Below are 15942 nucleotides of genomic sequence, written 5' to 3' on the forward strand. Positions count from 1 at the left end.
ATTTTACTAGTAATGTAGCTGGTGGAGTTGGGTATTCTTTTTGTTGTTGTTCAGTTGCACTTAGTTAAGTATGACATAAAGATGTATTTTATTATGTGATAGAAAATTAAAAAATGATACAGGAAAAACTGGCCATGGACATAGAAGAAAATACAGGAATACTGTGAGTAGGGATCAATTAATTTAATTTAGACAATGTTTATTTCATAATTTACTGCTACATTCCATCAGGGTATTTGTTTTGATGTTATGACAGTCCAGCAGCTAAAACATATCTTTGAAAAAAATTCTAATGCTTATATAGTCTTGTAACATATATATAATGCACATAACAAAGATATTGCAAAAAACCTCCACCTACCCACAAACTGATATATGCACAATTTCGGAAACACATACCATATGTAAAAATATACTTCTATGTTGGCTGTTACACTTTCAGTTCTAAGAAAACTTGAGTTTGTAAGGTACCAGAAAGTAACTATCTTAGGCCCTGTGGGGCATATGGTCTTCTTCAGTGTACTCAGCTCTGCTACTGTAATGTGAAGGCAGCCACAGGCAAAACAAACAAATTTTTTTTTATTAGTGTTCTAACAAAAGTTGAATTTACAGATATGTAAGTTTGAATATCGTATAGTTTTCACGTCACAAAATAATCTTTTTCAACCATTCAGAAAGGTAAAACATTGCAGGCAGTGAGCCAGATCTGAATCACTTGCAGAAAAATATACAACCAAATCAAAGCAAGGCACTGCAGCAGTAAAGTGAGGGGCGAATGCTGGTAGCCAACCTTTTATTTATTTTGCAGAATAATTCAAGAAATACAAATTATTATGATAGTATCTAACATATAGCTCTTCCTTTGTCTCAGACACTATTCTAAGTGCTTTAAAAACATTAACTCATTTACAACTCAAAGCAATCCTATTATCACTTTTTTTATGAAAAAGGAAACTGAGGCACAAAGAGGTTAGGTGCATGCCTCATGCTTGAAACAGCCTGGGCAGTAGGAGTCAAAAGTCCATACTCTTAACCTCTACGTCATGTTTCTTCTAATAGAAAGAAAAAGGTAGTGAAGAACATTTAGGACTCTCATACAAAATATAAATTCAGACAGCTCTGCAACTTACTAAAACAACACTAACAGATATTTCTTCACATAGTATTATTTTTTATTATGTAGGGATTTTCAGCTGTTTTTAAAAATGAACTTGTTGTTGTTTAGTTGCTAAGTCACATCCAACTCTTGTGAACCTGTTGACCAGAGCCCTCCAGGCCCCTCTGTCCTTGACATTTCCCAGGCAAGAATACAGGAGTGAGTGGGTTGCCATCCCAACCCAGAGACTGAACCCATATATCTCCACCACTGGCAGGAAGATTCTTTACACTGAGCCACTGGGGAAGCCTTTTTCCTATAAATGTATCCCTAATGTAAAATTTGGCCAACCATAAGAGAGTTGCAAATTTTACAGAAACATTTTTATATTCTTTCTGAAGGGTTAGTTCAGTAAAATCCATATCCATTCAGAAATGGGGGGAGGGGGGCGGATACATTATAATTTTAAAAGAATACAACACTTAAATACACATTCTGTTAACAACAGGAGCCCCTGCTGAGACTAAATGAGAGGTATCTTCATATACATAAAAGTTACTGAACTAAATAAGGCTACATATTTCACTATGTACAATTATGGATGGGTTCACATGCACATCAAACATCCACAGTCTGTGTTCTGTAGCACACTGACATTCACACATAAGTCCTACATACTAAAGGACTTTTCACATGTGTTAATGATGTCACATTTTTCAATTTATTTGTGCTTTTTACAAAACTTCATATACCTGACATTTGCAGGTTTCTTTAAAAGAAAAACAACCTTGTAATCAGATTTCTGCAACATGACCTCTAGTATAAGTATTTTCCTCATACATATTCTCTTAGAATTTGTTTAAAAGGTTTCACATATTTAAAATATTTTTTAAAACGGTTCTATACTTTATATCACTGATCTGACATTCACTGAAATATCACTTCTTGATAAAGCCTTCCATATATGTTGTAATCTTTGTGATTATCTCCTTTTAGAATGAGCTAATTAGTCCAACAGGTATAAAAAGATTTCTGAATGCTCAGGATACTGATAGAAATCTCTCATTTATGATGGCTACCCTGACAGAAATTTCCTGATATTCATTTTTCTTACAGGATTTCTCTTGTATGGTTTAATTGTTGTACAATAAAGTATGACTTCTTAAAGAGAGGTTTCCCTCATGTTTTACCATTTGTAGTGTTTCTACCATGTATGTTGTCTGAAATTTAGTAAAAGTCTGACATATGGTAAAAATTTCTCCCTAAGAGATTTATAGAATTTCTCTCCATGATGAAAGAATGTGGCTGAAATTTTCCCATATTGATGATATTTCATAAGGTTTTTTGTCTTGTGTGAGTTATCTGATTATTCTGAAGGACAAATTCAGACAGAATTCTCCAACTGATATTGTTTATAAGATTTTCCCTTCTGTGTGTGTCTTCTGATGTGCAGTGAGTTTTGATTTCTGAAAAAATGTTTCCTTACACTCCTTACATTCATAGGGTTTCTCTCCTGTGTGTTTTCTCTGATGTATGACAAAGTGTGACTTCTGAGAGAAGGATTTCCCACACTCCTTGCATTCATAGGGTTTCTCTCCTGTGTGAGTCCTTTGATGTAATCTGAGGACTGAATTCACAGAGAAAGATTTACCACATTCATTACATTCATAGGGCTTCTCCCCTGTGTGTTTTCTCTGATGTTTAGTGAGGTCCGATTTATAGTAAAAGGTTTTTCCACATTTATTACATTCAAAGGGTTTCTCCCCTGTATGAGTTCGCTGATGTACTGTTAAGGCTGACTTCTGGTAGAAGCATTTACCACATTCCTTACATTCATAGGGTTTCTCTCCTGTGTGAGTTCGCTGATGAGTTTTGAGGTGTGAATTTCTAGAGAAGAATTTCCCACATTCCTTACATTTATAGGGTTTCTCCCCTGTATGTGTTCTCTGATGTACTGTGAGGTGTGATTTCTGGGAAAAGGACTTCCTACATTCCTTACATTCATATGGTTTCTCCCCTGTGTGTGTTTTCTGATGTACCATGAGGTATGCCTTAACATAGAAGAACTTCCCACATTCAGTACATTCAAAGGGTTTTTCTCCTGTGTGTGTTTTCTGATGTTCCATGAGGTGTGGTTTCTGGTAGAAGGATTTCTCACACTGATTACATTCGTACGGTTTCTCTCCTGCATGAGTTCTCAAATGTCTACTGAGAGATGACAGATGGTAGAAAGTTTTCTTACATTCTTTACATTCATAGGTCTTCTCTCTGGTAGGAGTTTTTGGTTGTCTTGTGAGGTGTCCATTCTGAGAGACGGATTTCTCACATTCGCTGGGTTTGTCCTTTGAATGAGTATGCTCATGTATTATAAGGATAGACTTCTGGTAGAAGGACTTTCCACATTCATTACATTTATAGGTTTTCTCATTGGTATGAGTTTCCTGATGTTTCTTGAGTTCTCCATTCCTAGAGAGAAAGTTCCAAATTTGTTAATATATAAGACTTTGGGGTGAGGCGGTGGGGGTTGGGTCTGCTGTGTATATTTTTCAAGTAACTCTGACAACCAATTTCTAGAGGTTTTTCCAATATTCACTAGAGTCATAGGGTTTCTCCATTGTGAATATTCTATGTTGACATATATATACTGTGGTTTAACATTTGGTAGAAGGTATTTCACTTGCATTATATTCTCCAGGTTTCTCAACTGTCTGAACTTGACTTTGTATAATAAAGCCTCTCTTATTATGTAAATAAGAATCAAAAGACTGTTTCAGAGTTTTAATCTCCTGATCTTGAATTATAAAAGGTCTCTATCTGTTATGAAAGAGGGCTTTCCCATTTGGGTTATGTTCTTTGGAATTTGCTTCAGTTTTCTCATTTATCATGAACTAGTGCTGTCTCACTTTCAGTACCCCTATTAAGACCCTTTCTTAAAAAGCTTCTAATCTCAAAATTGAATTCTTGAACTTGCCTTGAATTTTCAGCTTGGTTTTCCGGGCATCTTGCTCCTTGGTCATGAGTATTGCATACGTCTTCTACAAAGGAATCCAAAATTTAATACTTTATACATCTTAACACATTATTATGGTCATAGGGTGGATTCTTAGGTTTCAGGCCACTATTCTCAAATGAAGGAGTTCTTAAGTGCAAACTTCCTCTATCTCAGTGGCTTAGAAAAAAACATATAAATAACACTAAAACATGCTATAGCAAAGAGGGAGAGACCTAGTTATAAATTCAAGTAACTTTGACACTACAAATATGACCTTAAAAACTTGGAGGAGAAAGTGAAGACAAAACACACACACACACAAAGAATAGGGAGCAGAAAACAAAAGGTATTCAAAGTGCTGCTGAACAAGAACGTGAGACTCATAGAGCATGATGTGAGCCCATTAAGGACAATGACTAGTAAGTACGGTGATAAGGAAAATTAGTAGACAACTGTGTTCACTGGAAATATCAAAGGAAAGATTACATTAGATGAAAGAGCTAAGTATAGGTCTTTACCCACTCAAACCTAGTTTACAGTGTTAGAATTTCTAGTAATTAGACTATAAACTTCCACCTTATTCCTCTTTGCCCATACCCAACAATCTAGATGTCAACACCAAAGTGACCTTCTCAGAACATCCATTTCCTCATGTTTAGAAGAAAATTCTTCTCTTTCTAATTGGCTGGTTCAGAAGACCCAGAAACACATACATCCAAAAGGAAAGATTTTTTAAAAAGCAGAGTACAAGCCATCCCACAGAATGAATTCCCAGTTGTAGCACCAGAGATTTTCAATGCTGACCGCCAAATACTGCATCTGTGACTCAACACTAGGAAAATATAAAGTTATTTGATAGGGATATGTGCAAGGTTAACTTGGGAAACTCATGAAATAAGATCTTATGTATATAAAGCATTTAAGAGAGCATATAAAATGAAGATTAGCACATGTTTTGGGGCCACAAGGAAAAATAAGATGCAGCAGGCAATAAAGGGCCAGACTAGTTCTTGACAGAAAATTAGGTGTATTTTGTATCAACTCTGCAATAATATAGCTGATGAAAGGCATAATGATTTATAATCCAATTTCAGAGATTAAAGAGAGAATAGTAAATTAAAATGGGTGCTGAAAATCTAAGGCATTTTATTGTTAATGAAAGGAGGAAAATGCCATTTGAAAATTTTATAAGATAGATTTTATAAACACTTTAAGATTATAGCTGCATACTTTAATGGCAAAGAGTAACTGGAAATTCTAGCAAAAAGACAAAATGAGAGTTTTAAGTGAAAGTTAGTATATAGGAAAGAGAAATAAATCTACTTTAAAAATGTCAAGCAAAAGAGGGAATGTTTTTTTAAACAAAAAATCAACCATCTCCATCTGCCCCACACAAAAGAGGGAATTTAGATGGGGAGAACAAAAACTGGAGGTAGGATTTATGTTGCTTACATATGCAGATCAAGTATTCGCAATCATTTCCAAAAGTTTAGGGCATTTAAAAAAGAGATTCTTGAAAAAAAATTTCAAAAAGTCAAAGGCATCAATTCCAACCCCCTTATACAAGTTATAATTTCTAACTTACTAGGGTTGTTCTGACGTGGAAATTGTACTTCTAATATCCATGGTTCTTTTCCTTGCTTCAACTTGAAGATTGCATTTGGCCTATTTGCACAATAGCCTATTAATAGAAAAGATAAAATAACACAAATTACTTGGAATACAGCAACTCTGAAGGATAAGGAACTGCAGGTTAGGATCAGAACAATGAAGGTCTCACACAGATTTGGCAAATTTATTCTATTAGGGGAGTGCATGGGGACACAAATATTTTTCTGGTACCCAAAATGGATTCATCAACTTTGACCCTGAAAACAATGCTAATATTCAACCCTACACAGGATTTACAAATTCCAGTAAGTGAGAAAGGAAATGAAAACTACTGGGAGTTACAGATGCAGAAGATTTCCTCACCCACTGAGATGAGGTGACTGTAGTTCTCCTGCATCACTTCTCTATATAGGGTCCTCTGAGCAGTGTCCAGCAATTTCCATTCCTCCTGGGTGAATTCCACAGTAACATCCTTAAATGTTACTGGTCCCTGAAACAACATATTTCAATTCAAACTGAAGTGATCAAAATAGATTACCATGAAAAAGACACAAACTAGCTGTTAATATGTTAACTACAGGATTTACTCGGGAGAGCTGAGATATACTGCTACTCTGTACCCTGTTTTACACATATATAAAATATTTGTTCAGTACATATTTAATAAGATATCACTCCATGCCTAGAACTCTGCTAGAGATACAAAGATGAATGAAAGCAACTATTCTTGTTATCAAGGAGCTTACATTCCAACAGGGAGGCAAAGATTAAATTAATAAATGCAATATGCACAGCAGGTGCTATGACAGAAGTATGTACAAGATAAAAGATGGTTAAAAAGAATGATCAAGATGGTGGAAAATGAAGACTCTGAATTCATCTCCTTCCACAGGCACACTGAAATGACAACTATTTACAGAGCAACTATCTTTGAAAATGACCTGAAGAGTAGCAAAAAGATTCCCCACAACTAAAGGTATAAGGAAGGAACCACAATGACATAGATAGGAGGGGTGGAGACACAGTATAGTCAAGACCCACAGCCCTGAATAGGTGACCCACAAATAGGAGGATAGTCAAAACTGTAGAGGTTCTCCCCAAGGAGTCAGAGGTTCAAGCCCCACATTGGGCTCCCCTGCCAAGGGGTCCTGCACCAGGAAGACAAACCCCCCAGAACATCTGGCTTTGTAGGTCAATAAAACTTGAGAGCCAGAGGGCTACAGAAAACAGACACTCTATTCTAAAGGACACATGCAAAACCTCACACAGTCCAAATATAGTGCAGAGGCAGTAATCTGAAGGGAGGCTGGCTCAGACCCATTTACAGATCTTGGAGAGCCTCCTGGAGAGTCAGGAGGCAACTGGAACTTCTCTTGGAGACACACGCTGGTAGCAGCCACTTTGGAAGCTTGTTCTACCATAAGGACATAGGTTCTAATAAGCACCATTTTGGAGTCCTCCCTCTAGTCTATTAGTGCTAGAGGCTTACCAGCCAACCAGTGAGTCATCACCAGTCCCAGTACACTTCAGGCTATTCTGCCAGCTGCACTGGGTCCCAGTCCAGGAACCCCATAGGGTATGCAGCCAGCCAGGCAGGGACCCAGCCTCTCCCAACAGTGGGTCAGTAGCCACTGCATGAGGCAGGGTCTAGCTTCCAGCAAGGCTGAGGGTCAACCTTGGCTTCTAGTTTGTCCACAACCGTCAAGCCCACAATAAGGAAGGATTCATGTAGCCCATACATAAAGAGCCATTAGAGCTTATAACTCTGATGATCAGAGAAGCGTATACTGTTGGGTTTCTCAGAACATCTCCACGTAAGATTACTTCTCTAAGATTGGGAAATGTAGCCAACTTACCAAATGCACAGATATAAAAACAGGATTAAACAAAATGAGACAGAGAAACATGTTCCACACAAAAGAACAAGACAAAACCTCAGAAAAAGGATTAAATGAAGTTGAGAAAGCATTCTACCTAATAACAATATCTTTTATGAATATAAAGATGAAAACCTTTAACAAGTTACTAGTAAATAAAATCCAGCAAATTAAAAATTAGATTATAATTTACACCGTGACTTTGTGTGATTTATCCCAGGAATGCAAGAATGGCTCAACATACTAAAACCAATCAATTACATTAACAGAGCAAAGGGGGAAAAGTAGACCATTTCAGACGATGCAAAAAAGCATTTGACAAAATTCAACCCTTTCATGATAAAAACATTTAGTAAACTAGAAATAGAAGGAAACGCCCTCAAAATGATAATATTTTTAATCCACTTCTATCCCAGCTAACTTTATACTCAGTAGTGAAAGACTTAAAGCTACATATAGAATATCCCTAAGAATCCACAAAAATAGAGCTAATAAACAAAGTCAGCACATTTCAGAATTATAAGATCAACACACAAACATCAGTTGTGTTTCTATTTACCAGTAATGAAAATCCAAAAGAGAAATTAAGACAATTCCATTTAATGTAGCATCAAAAAGAATAAAGTACCTAGGGATAAATCTACTCAAGGAGTATATAAGACATATACACTGAAAACTGCAAAACATCGCTGGAAGTATTAAGGAAAACGTAAATAAAAGAAATGATAGTATGTGTTCATAGACTGTTAAGACTTAATATAGTTCAGGTGACAGGACTACTCAAAGGAATCTATAGAATCAATGCAATCTCTATTAAAATCTCAATGACTCCTGCATAGAAATAGAAAAACCAATCTTCAAATTTATACAGAATTGCAAGGAGTCTCTAACAGTCAAACAAAATTGGGAAAGAAACAGTCAAAGAACTCCCACTTATTTAAAATCTTACTGTTAAGCTTTAGTATCAAAACAGTGTGACTGAAAAAAAAAAAAAAAACAGTGTGACTGGCATAAAGACAGACATATTGTCCAATAGATAGAAATGAGAGTCTGAAAATAAAACCATACATCTATGGCCACCTCAGTTTCAACAAGAAAGACAAGACCATTCAATGGAGAAAGAATAATTTCTTCAATAAATGACACTGGCAACTAGATGACCACATGCATAAGAAGAAAACTTGACCTCTACCTCACTGCATATAAAAAAATTAATTCAACATAGATCATTGACCTAAATATTAAGAGCTAAAAATATAAAACTCAGAAGAAAATACAGGAATAAACTTCCTTATCTTGAACTTGACAACAGATTCAAGATATGACACCAGAAAGTACAAGCATTAAAAGAAAAATAAACTGACCTTATCAACTTTAAAACTTTTACAGGGACTTCCCTGGTAATCTAGTGTTAAGACTCTGTGGTTCCAATAGAAGGGGCATGGGTTTGATCCCTGGTTTGGGAACTAAGATCCCATATGCCACACAGTGTGGCAACCAAGAAAATATAATAAATAAATTAAAATTTGCATGCATCATAGAATAGTACCAAAATAGGAAAAAAATATAGCTCACAGAATAGAATAGAATATAGAATAGAATATTTGCAAATCATATATCTGATAAAGGTATATTATCCAGAATATATAAAGTATACTTAAAAATTCAATAACAAAAAGATAACCCCGACAAAAAATAGGCAAAGAAATTGAGCAGACATTTAAGTTATACAAATGAGCACATGAAAGATGCTCAACATCATCATTAGTCTTCAGGGGAAAGCCAGATCAAAACCATGATGATACCACTTCCCATTCATTACGATGGGTGTTTAAAAAAAAAACAAAACAGAAAACAACAGGTAATGGGGAGGATGTGGAGAAATTGTAATCCTTATACATTGCGGGAATATAAAATGGTACAGCTGCTATGGAAAAGTTCGTCACTAACTCGAAAAGTTAAATATACAATTACCATACAATACCATCAATACCATCAATTCCACTTCTAGATACATACCCAAAAGATTTGAAAACAGATACTCAAAAGCTATACAAAAGCTATAGTGGCACTATTCACAAAAGCCAAAAAGTGAAAGCCACCTAAATCTCAATCAATGGATGAACTGATAAACAACTGTGGTATAAACATACAATGGAATATTATTTTTCATAAAAATGAAGTATTGATATAAAGTATAGGGTGAATGAACTTGGAAAACATGCTAAATGAAAGAAGCCAAACAGAAAAGGTACACATTATATGACTCCACTTATACGAAATATTCAGAATGGGTAAATGCACAGAGACAAGGGCTAGGAGAGGGAATAGGTTAACAACTATTTAATGGGAATGGGGTTTTCTTTTGGGATGATGAAAATGTTTTGGAACTATATGTTGTAGTGGTCCCACAACATTGTGGATGTACTAAATTGTACCAAATTGTATACTTTAAAATGGCCAATATTGTGTGAATTTCACTTCAATGAAAACCAATAAAACCTTCTAATAAATCTTAAGGCCCAAATGGTGTCAGTGGTGAATTCCACCAAACATTGATGGGGAAACAATACCAATTATATTTAATCTTCCCTGGTGGTTCAGACAATAAAGTGTCTGCCTGCAATGCAGGAGACCTGGGTTCGATCCCTGGGTTGGGAAGATCCTCTGGGGAAGGAAATGGCAACCCACTCCAGTACTCTTGCCTGGAAAATCCCACAGACAGAGGAGCCTGGTAGGCTACAGTCCATGGGGTCGCAAAGAGGCGGACACAACTGAGCGATGTCTCTTTTCTCTTTACCATAAAACAAAGAGGAAAGAACTGTTCTCAATTCATTTTATGAAGCTTATATTACCCTGATACCTAAACCTAACAGAAACATTACCATAAAAGAAAATTACAGTGGAGGTTGGCACCTGTTTGTACCAGATCAAGAGTGCTGGTTGTTAAATTTTTGGCAATTGATTAAAATTATTTTGTAGCTTGAAATTAGCCACAGCAGGGGTATTTATACCACAAAAGTTGGTAAACAATACAAAAGCAGGTTTCTCTTTCAGTACTCAAAACTCTGATTGTTAAACACTTACCAGCATATTGACTACCAACCAATATCTCTCATGATTATAATACAAAAATCTTCAACAAAATATCAGCAAATCTACTACCCGATTTCAAGACTTATCACAAAGCTGTATTACTTGTGTTATTAGCAAAAGGATAAACACTCAGGATCAGTGGAACAAAAATAGTGTGTCCAGTAATAGAATCACACATATAATTCTGATAAAGGTTCAAAAGAAATTCAGTGGATAAATAGTCATTTCAAAAAACAGTGCTGGAACAATGGACACAATCAAATTCTAGACTTTCACCAGTCTTTTCTTTAATGTCCCTTTTTCCATCCCACGATCTAATTCAGAATACTATATTGCATTTAGTTGTCATATCTCTTATGGTTTGTGACAGCCTTTCCTGTGTTTTATGACCTTGACAACTTTGAGAAATACTAAACAGATACTTTTTAGAATGCCTTTTAATTTGGATTTTGTCTGGTGTTCTTCTGTTTGATTAGACTGAGATTATAGGTTCTGTGGGAGAATAACCCAGAGCCCTTCTTATCACAGTATATCAGGGGGAACATCATATCACAGGTGATGTTAACCTGGATCACTTTCTAAGGTAGTGTTTGCCAGTTTTCTCCACTGTAAAGTAACTATACCTCCTTATCATACTCTATTATTTGAAAGCAATCACTAAGTCTAGCCCCTATTCAAGAAAGGAAGGAATAGGCCCCATCTCCAAGAGGGGGTAGAATCTAGATATAGTATTTGGAATCCTTCAAAGAGCTCTCTTTTTCCCATTTATTCAATCATTTACTTATATAATTATGGTCTTAGATATTTATTGCTTAGGATTAGAATCCAATACCATGTTATTTATTTTGTTATAAATAAATTGTTCCAGCTTTGTTATCAGTCCAGTGGCCACAGGATTGGAAAAGGTCAGTTTTCATTTCAATCCCAAAGAAAGGCAATGCCAAAGAATGCTCAAACTACTGCACAATTGCACTCATCTCACATGCTAGTAAAATAATGCTCAAAATTCTCCAAGCCAGGCTTCAGCAATATGTGAACCATGAACTTGCAGATGTTCAAGCTGGTTTTAGAAAGGGCAGAGGAACCAGAGATCAAATTGCCAACATCTGCTGGATCATCGAAAAAGCAAGAGAGTTCCAGAAAAACATCTATTTCTGCTTTATTGACTATGCCAAAGCCTTTGACTGTGTGGATCACAATAACTGTGGAAAATTCTTCAGAAGGTGGGAATACCAGACCACCTGACCTGCCTCTTGATAAACCTGTATACAGGTCAGGAAGCAACAGTTAGAACTGGACATGGAACAACAGACTGGTTCCAAACAGGAAAAGGAGCGTGTCAAGGCTGTGTACTGTCACCCTACTTATTTAACTTACATGCAGAGTACATCTTGAGAAATGCTGGGCTGGAAGAAGCACAAGCTGGAATCAAGATTGCTGGAAGAAATATCAATAACCTCAGATATGCAGATGACACCACCCTTATGGAAGAAAGTGACGAAGAACTAAAGAGCCTCTTGATGAAAGTGAAGAAGGAGAGTGAAAAATTTGGCTTAAAGCTCAACATTCAGAAAACTAAGATCATGGTACCTGGTCCTATCACTGCATGGCAAATAGATGGGAAAACAGTGGAAATAGTGGCTGACTTTATTTTAGGGGGCTCCAAAATCACTGCAGATGGTGACTGCAGCCATGAAATTAAAAGACGCTTACTCCTTGGAAGGAAAGTTATGACCAACCTAGACAGCATATTAAAAAGCAGAGACATTACTTTGTCAACAAAGGTTCATCTAGTCAAGGCTATAGTTTTTCCAGTGGTCATGTATGGATGTGAAAGTTGGACTATAGAGAAAGCTGAGCACTGAAGAATTGATGCTTTTGAACTGTGGTGTTGGAGAAGACTCTTGAGAGTCCCCTGGACTGCAAGGAGATCCAACCAGTCCATCCTAAAGGAGATCAGTCCTGAATATTCATTGGAAGGACTGATGCTGAAGCTGAAACTCCAGTACTTTGGCCACCTCATGCGAAGAGCTGACTCATTTGAAAAGACCCTGATGCTGGGAAAGATTGAGGGCAGGAGGAGAAGGGGACAACAGAGGATGAGATGGTTGGATGGCATCACTGACTCAATGGACATGAGTTTGGGTAAACTCCGGGAGTTGGTGATGGACAGGGAGACCTGGCATGCTGTGGTTCATGGGGTCACAAAGAGTCGGACACTACTGAGTGACTGAACTGGACTTGCCATGAGAAGCTCTTTGGGGTTGGTGCCTATGTCCATTTGACATGTCCCCATCACTGTGCTTTTGAGAAGTTCCTTAATTTCTAATACTACAAAATGCTCTGGGCTTATTTTACGTTAGCCTTGCCTTTGCCCTAGAATCAATCAGTTTCTCTGTGAAATTCTGGCTCCTTTTATTGTAGAATGATATTTAGAAACCAAGATTTGTGTGCAAGGTTTGCTCAAGGCTACTGAGATGTCACTGCTTAAAGGCCCTCTAGCAGACAGTAAGTACGTGTATGTTTGCATATTAGCTCATGTACATACACATATCTTTAATTTTTTCTGTATCATATACATGCTAAGTTAATATGTGTTAAGATAACATATATTCATTTGCTTTTCAACAAGTGGCAATGAAAAAAATGAGCATCCATACACAAAAATGAACCTTAAGTCAGTAACTTATTCTTCATACAAAAATCAACTATAGATCTATATATAAAATGTTAAACTACAAAATTTTTTTAGAAGAAAAGTCTTTGTGACTTTAAAGACTTTTTAGACATGATATCAAAAGAAATTAAAAAGAAAATCTGAAAAAAAAAGAAAATCTGGAGTTCATCACATTTTCATGAAATACACTGTTAGGTGAATAAAAGATTAGCCACAAATAGTGAGGAAAATATTTGAAAATCACAAATCTAACAAAGTATTGTTCTTGTATACAGAATACATAAAGAATTGTGAACATTCATTAAGAAAACAGATCAATTTAAACATGAAGATTCGAAGAGACACTTAACAATAGAAGATATATGGATAACACAAACACATCAAAAGATTTTCAGTATCATTAGTCATTAGAAGAATGCATATTAGAGCCACAATGGGATAGGAAAGCACACCTATCTAAATAACTTTAGAAAAAAAGCAAACTGAAATACCAAGTGCTGACAAGAATGGGAAATAAGTGGAACTCTGATACACTGCAGTAGGAGCACAAGTTATTCAAGAAACAATTTGGCAGTTTCTTATAAAGTTAATTATAACAATACCATATGACCAAGTAAGCACATGCTGAAGTATTTACCCAAAGAGAAATTAAAATCTGTGTACACACAAACATCTGAATGCAAATGTTTATAACAGCTCTTTTCATAATTGCCCCCCAAAACCAAAACAACCTAAATGTTTTTCAACTGGTATATGGGGTACACACATACAACTGAATTCTTATTGTTTAGTCAACAAGCCATGTCCAACTCTTTTGCAACCCCATGGACTGAAGTCCACTAGGCTTCTCCGTCTCTGGGATTTCCCAGGCAAGAATACTGGAGTGGGTTGCCGTCTCCTCTTCCAGGGGATCTTTCTGACCAGGGATCAAACTTGTGTCTCCTGCATTGGCAGGCAGATTCTTTAAAACTGCTGAGCCACCAGGAAATTACCATATGATCTAGCAATCCCACTTATAGTTATGCATACAAAAGATTTCAAAACAGGGAACAAACAGATATTTGTACACCAATGTTCATAATAAAAGCATTATTCACAATAGTTACAATGTACAAGCAACCAAGGTATCCACCAACAAATGTAAACAAAATTATGTATATTACATAAGCAAAATGTAATATGTATCAAGTAATGGAATATTATTTGGCCCTAAAAGGAAGGGAATCCTGTGACATGCTACAACATGGATGAGCCTTAAAGACACTGTTCTGAATCAAGTAAGCCAGGACAAATACTATAGGATTCTGCTTATATGAGGCACCTAGAGTAGTCAAATTCATACAGACAGAAAGTAAAATGGTGTTTCCCAAAGTATGGGGGGAATGGGAGTTAGTGTTTAATGTGTGTGGAGTTTCAGTCTGGGATGATGAAAAGAGTTCTGGAGGTGGATAGTGGTGACAGCTGCACAACAATGTGAATATATTTAATGCCACAAAGCTATACATTTAAAATTTGTTACAATGGTAAATTTTGTTTTGTGTATGTTACTACAATTATAAATAAATCAACTACACTTCAATTTAAAAAAAAAAGCAAAAAGCAACCCACCACAAACACACTAAAAACAGCTATATGAAAGCATCAAATATTAACTTAAGCACTAGAATTTGAAGGGTAAAGATCCAAGGGCTTCCTTGGTTGTCCAATGGTAAAGAATCCATCTGCCAATGCAGGAGACACAGGTTTGATCCCTGATCCGGGAATATCCCACATCATCAGAGCAACTAAGCCCACATGCCACAACTATTTAGCCTGTTCTCTAGAGCTTGGGAACCCAAACTACTGAATCCCCACATGCCCTAGCATCCACGCTCTGCAGCAAGAGAAACCCACACACTGTAACTAGAGAGTGGCCCCCATTTATTGCAACTAGAGAAAATCTGCACAGTAATGAAGGCCTAACACAGCCAGAAATAAATATTTTTTAAAAGATTCAAGAAAAAAGTGAAATTAATTGAGATAAGTCCTACCCCTGCTTAGAATTTTCAGGGCATTTTCAAATTTCACAGCCAGGACAAAAATGTAAAGCAAAAAGTACCTCAGCGCTAGCATCTCTAAAATAAGGATAAAGAAACAATTCCTGAATAGAATGTAGAGGAGCAAAAGAGAAACTGATCTTACCTTAACAATGAGAATAAGCCCCTAACCTAGAAATCTGTTTTCTAAAGTCAGAGATCTAAGAATCTAAAGGTAAACAAAGGAAAAAATTCAGCAGAGAAAAGTATTTCAAAAGCAAACAGAAAACCACAATTTATTTCATTCTTCAGGGCAAGCAGGTAAGAGAGGAAACTGTTAAACTTTTAATAAGCATTTAATGTTTGGTTATGATCTTGTGTGATGTATCAGAATCCCTGAGAACTGTGGTCACAAAGCAAGCCAACACCAACTTGCCTGTTGACACTACCTGGTAACTGAATAGGGATTTCATATTCTAGAGGTCCCCAAACAGAAGCTTTGTATCTGCAGAACTTCTTTACTTCCTATCAAATGTCACAAAGTGATGTTTATTTTAAGCTGGGGAAGCAGTTTCTGG

At 36.3% G+C, this 15942-nt stretch overlaps 1 protein-coding gene across 5 annotated transcripts in view; it reads right to left on the reverse strand.

Moving 5' to 3' along the window:
• Positions 1 to 15942, reverse strand: part of ZNF25 (zinc finger protein 25) — a 23858-nt gene continuing 7916 nt past the window's right edge. For all 5 annotated transcript variants that reach the window (XM_065922238.1, XM_065922236.1, XM_065922239.1 and 2 more), the window contains 4 exons: positions 6063 to 6189; positions 5674 to 5769; positions 4068 to 4131; positions 1 to 3562 (listed from right to left, as the gene is read on the reverse strand). In XM_065922238.1, the coding sequence (XP_065778310.1) occupies positions 2509 to 3562; positions 4068 to 4131; positions 5674 to 5769; positions 6063 to 6189 (1341 nt within the window). In that variant the 3' untranslated portion in view covers positions 1 to 2508. The remainder of the gene's footprint in view (positions 3563 to 4067; positions 4132 to 5673; positions 5770 to 6062; positions 6190 to 15942) is intronic.

The sequence above is a fragment of the Muntiacus reevesi genome, chromosome 2 (genome assembly GCF_963930625.1).
Source record: "Muntiacus reevesi chromosome 2, mMunRee1.1, whole genome shotgun sequence".
NCBI classification, from domain to species: Eukaryota; Metazoa; Chordata; class Mammalia; order Artiodactyla; family Cervidae; genus Muntiacus; species Muntiacus reevesi.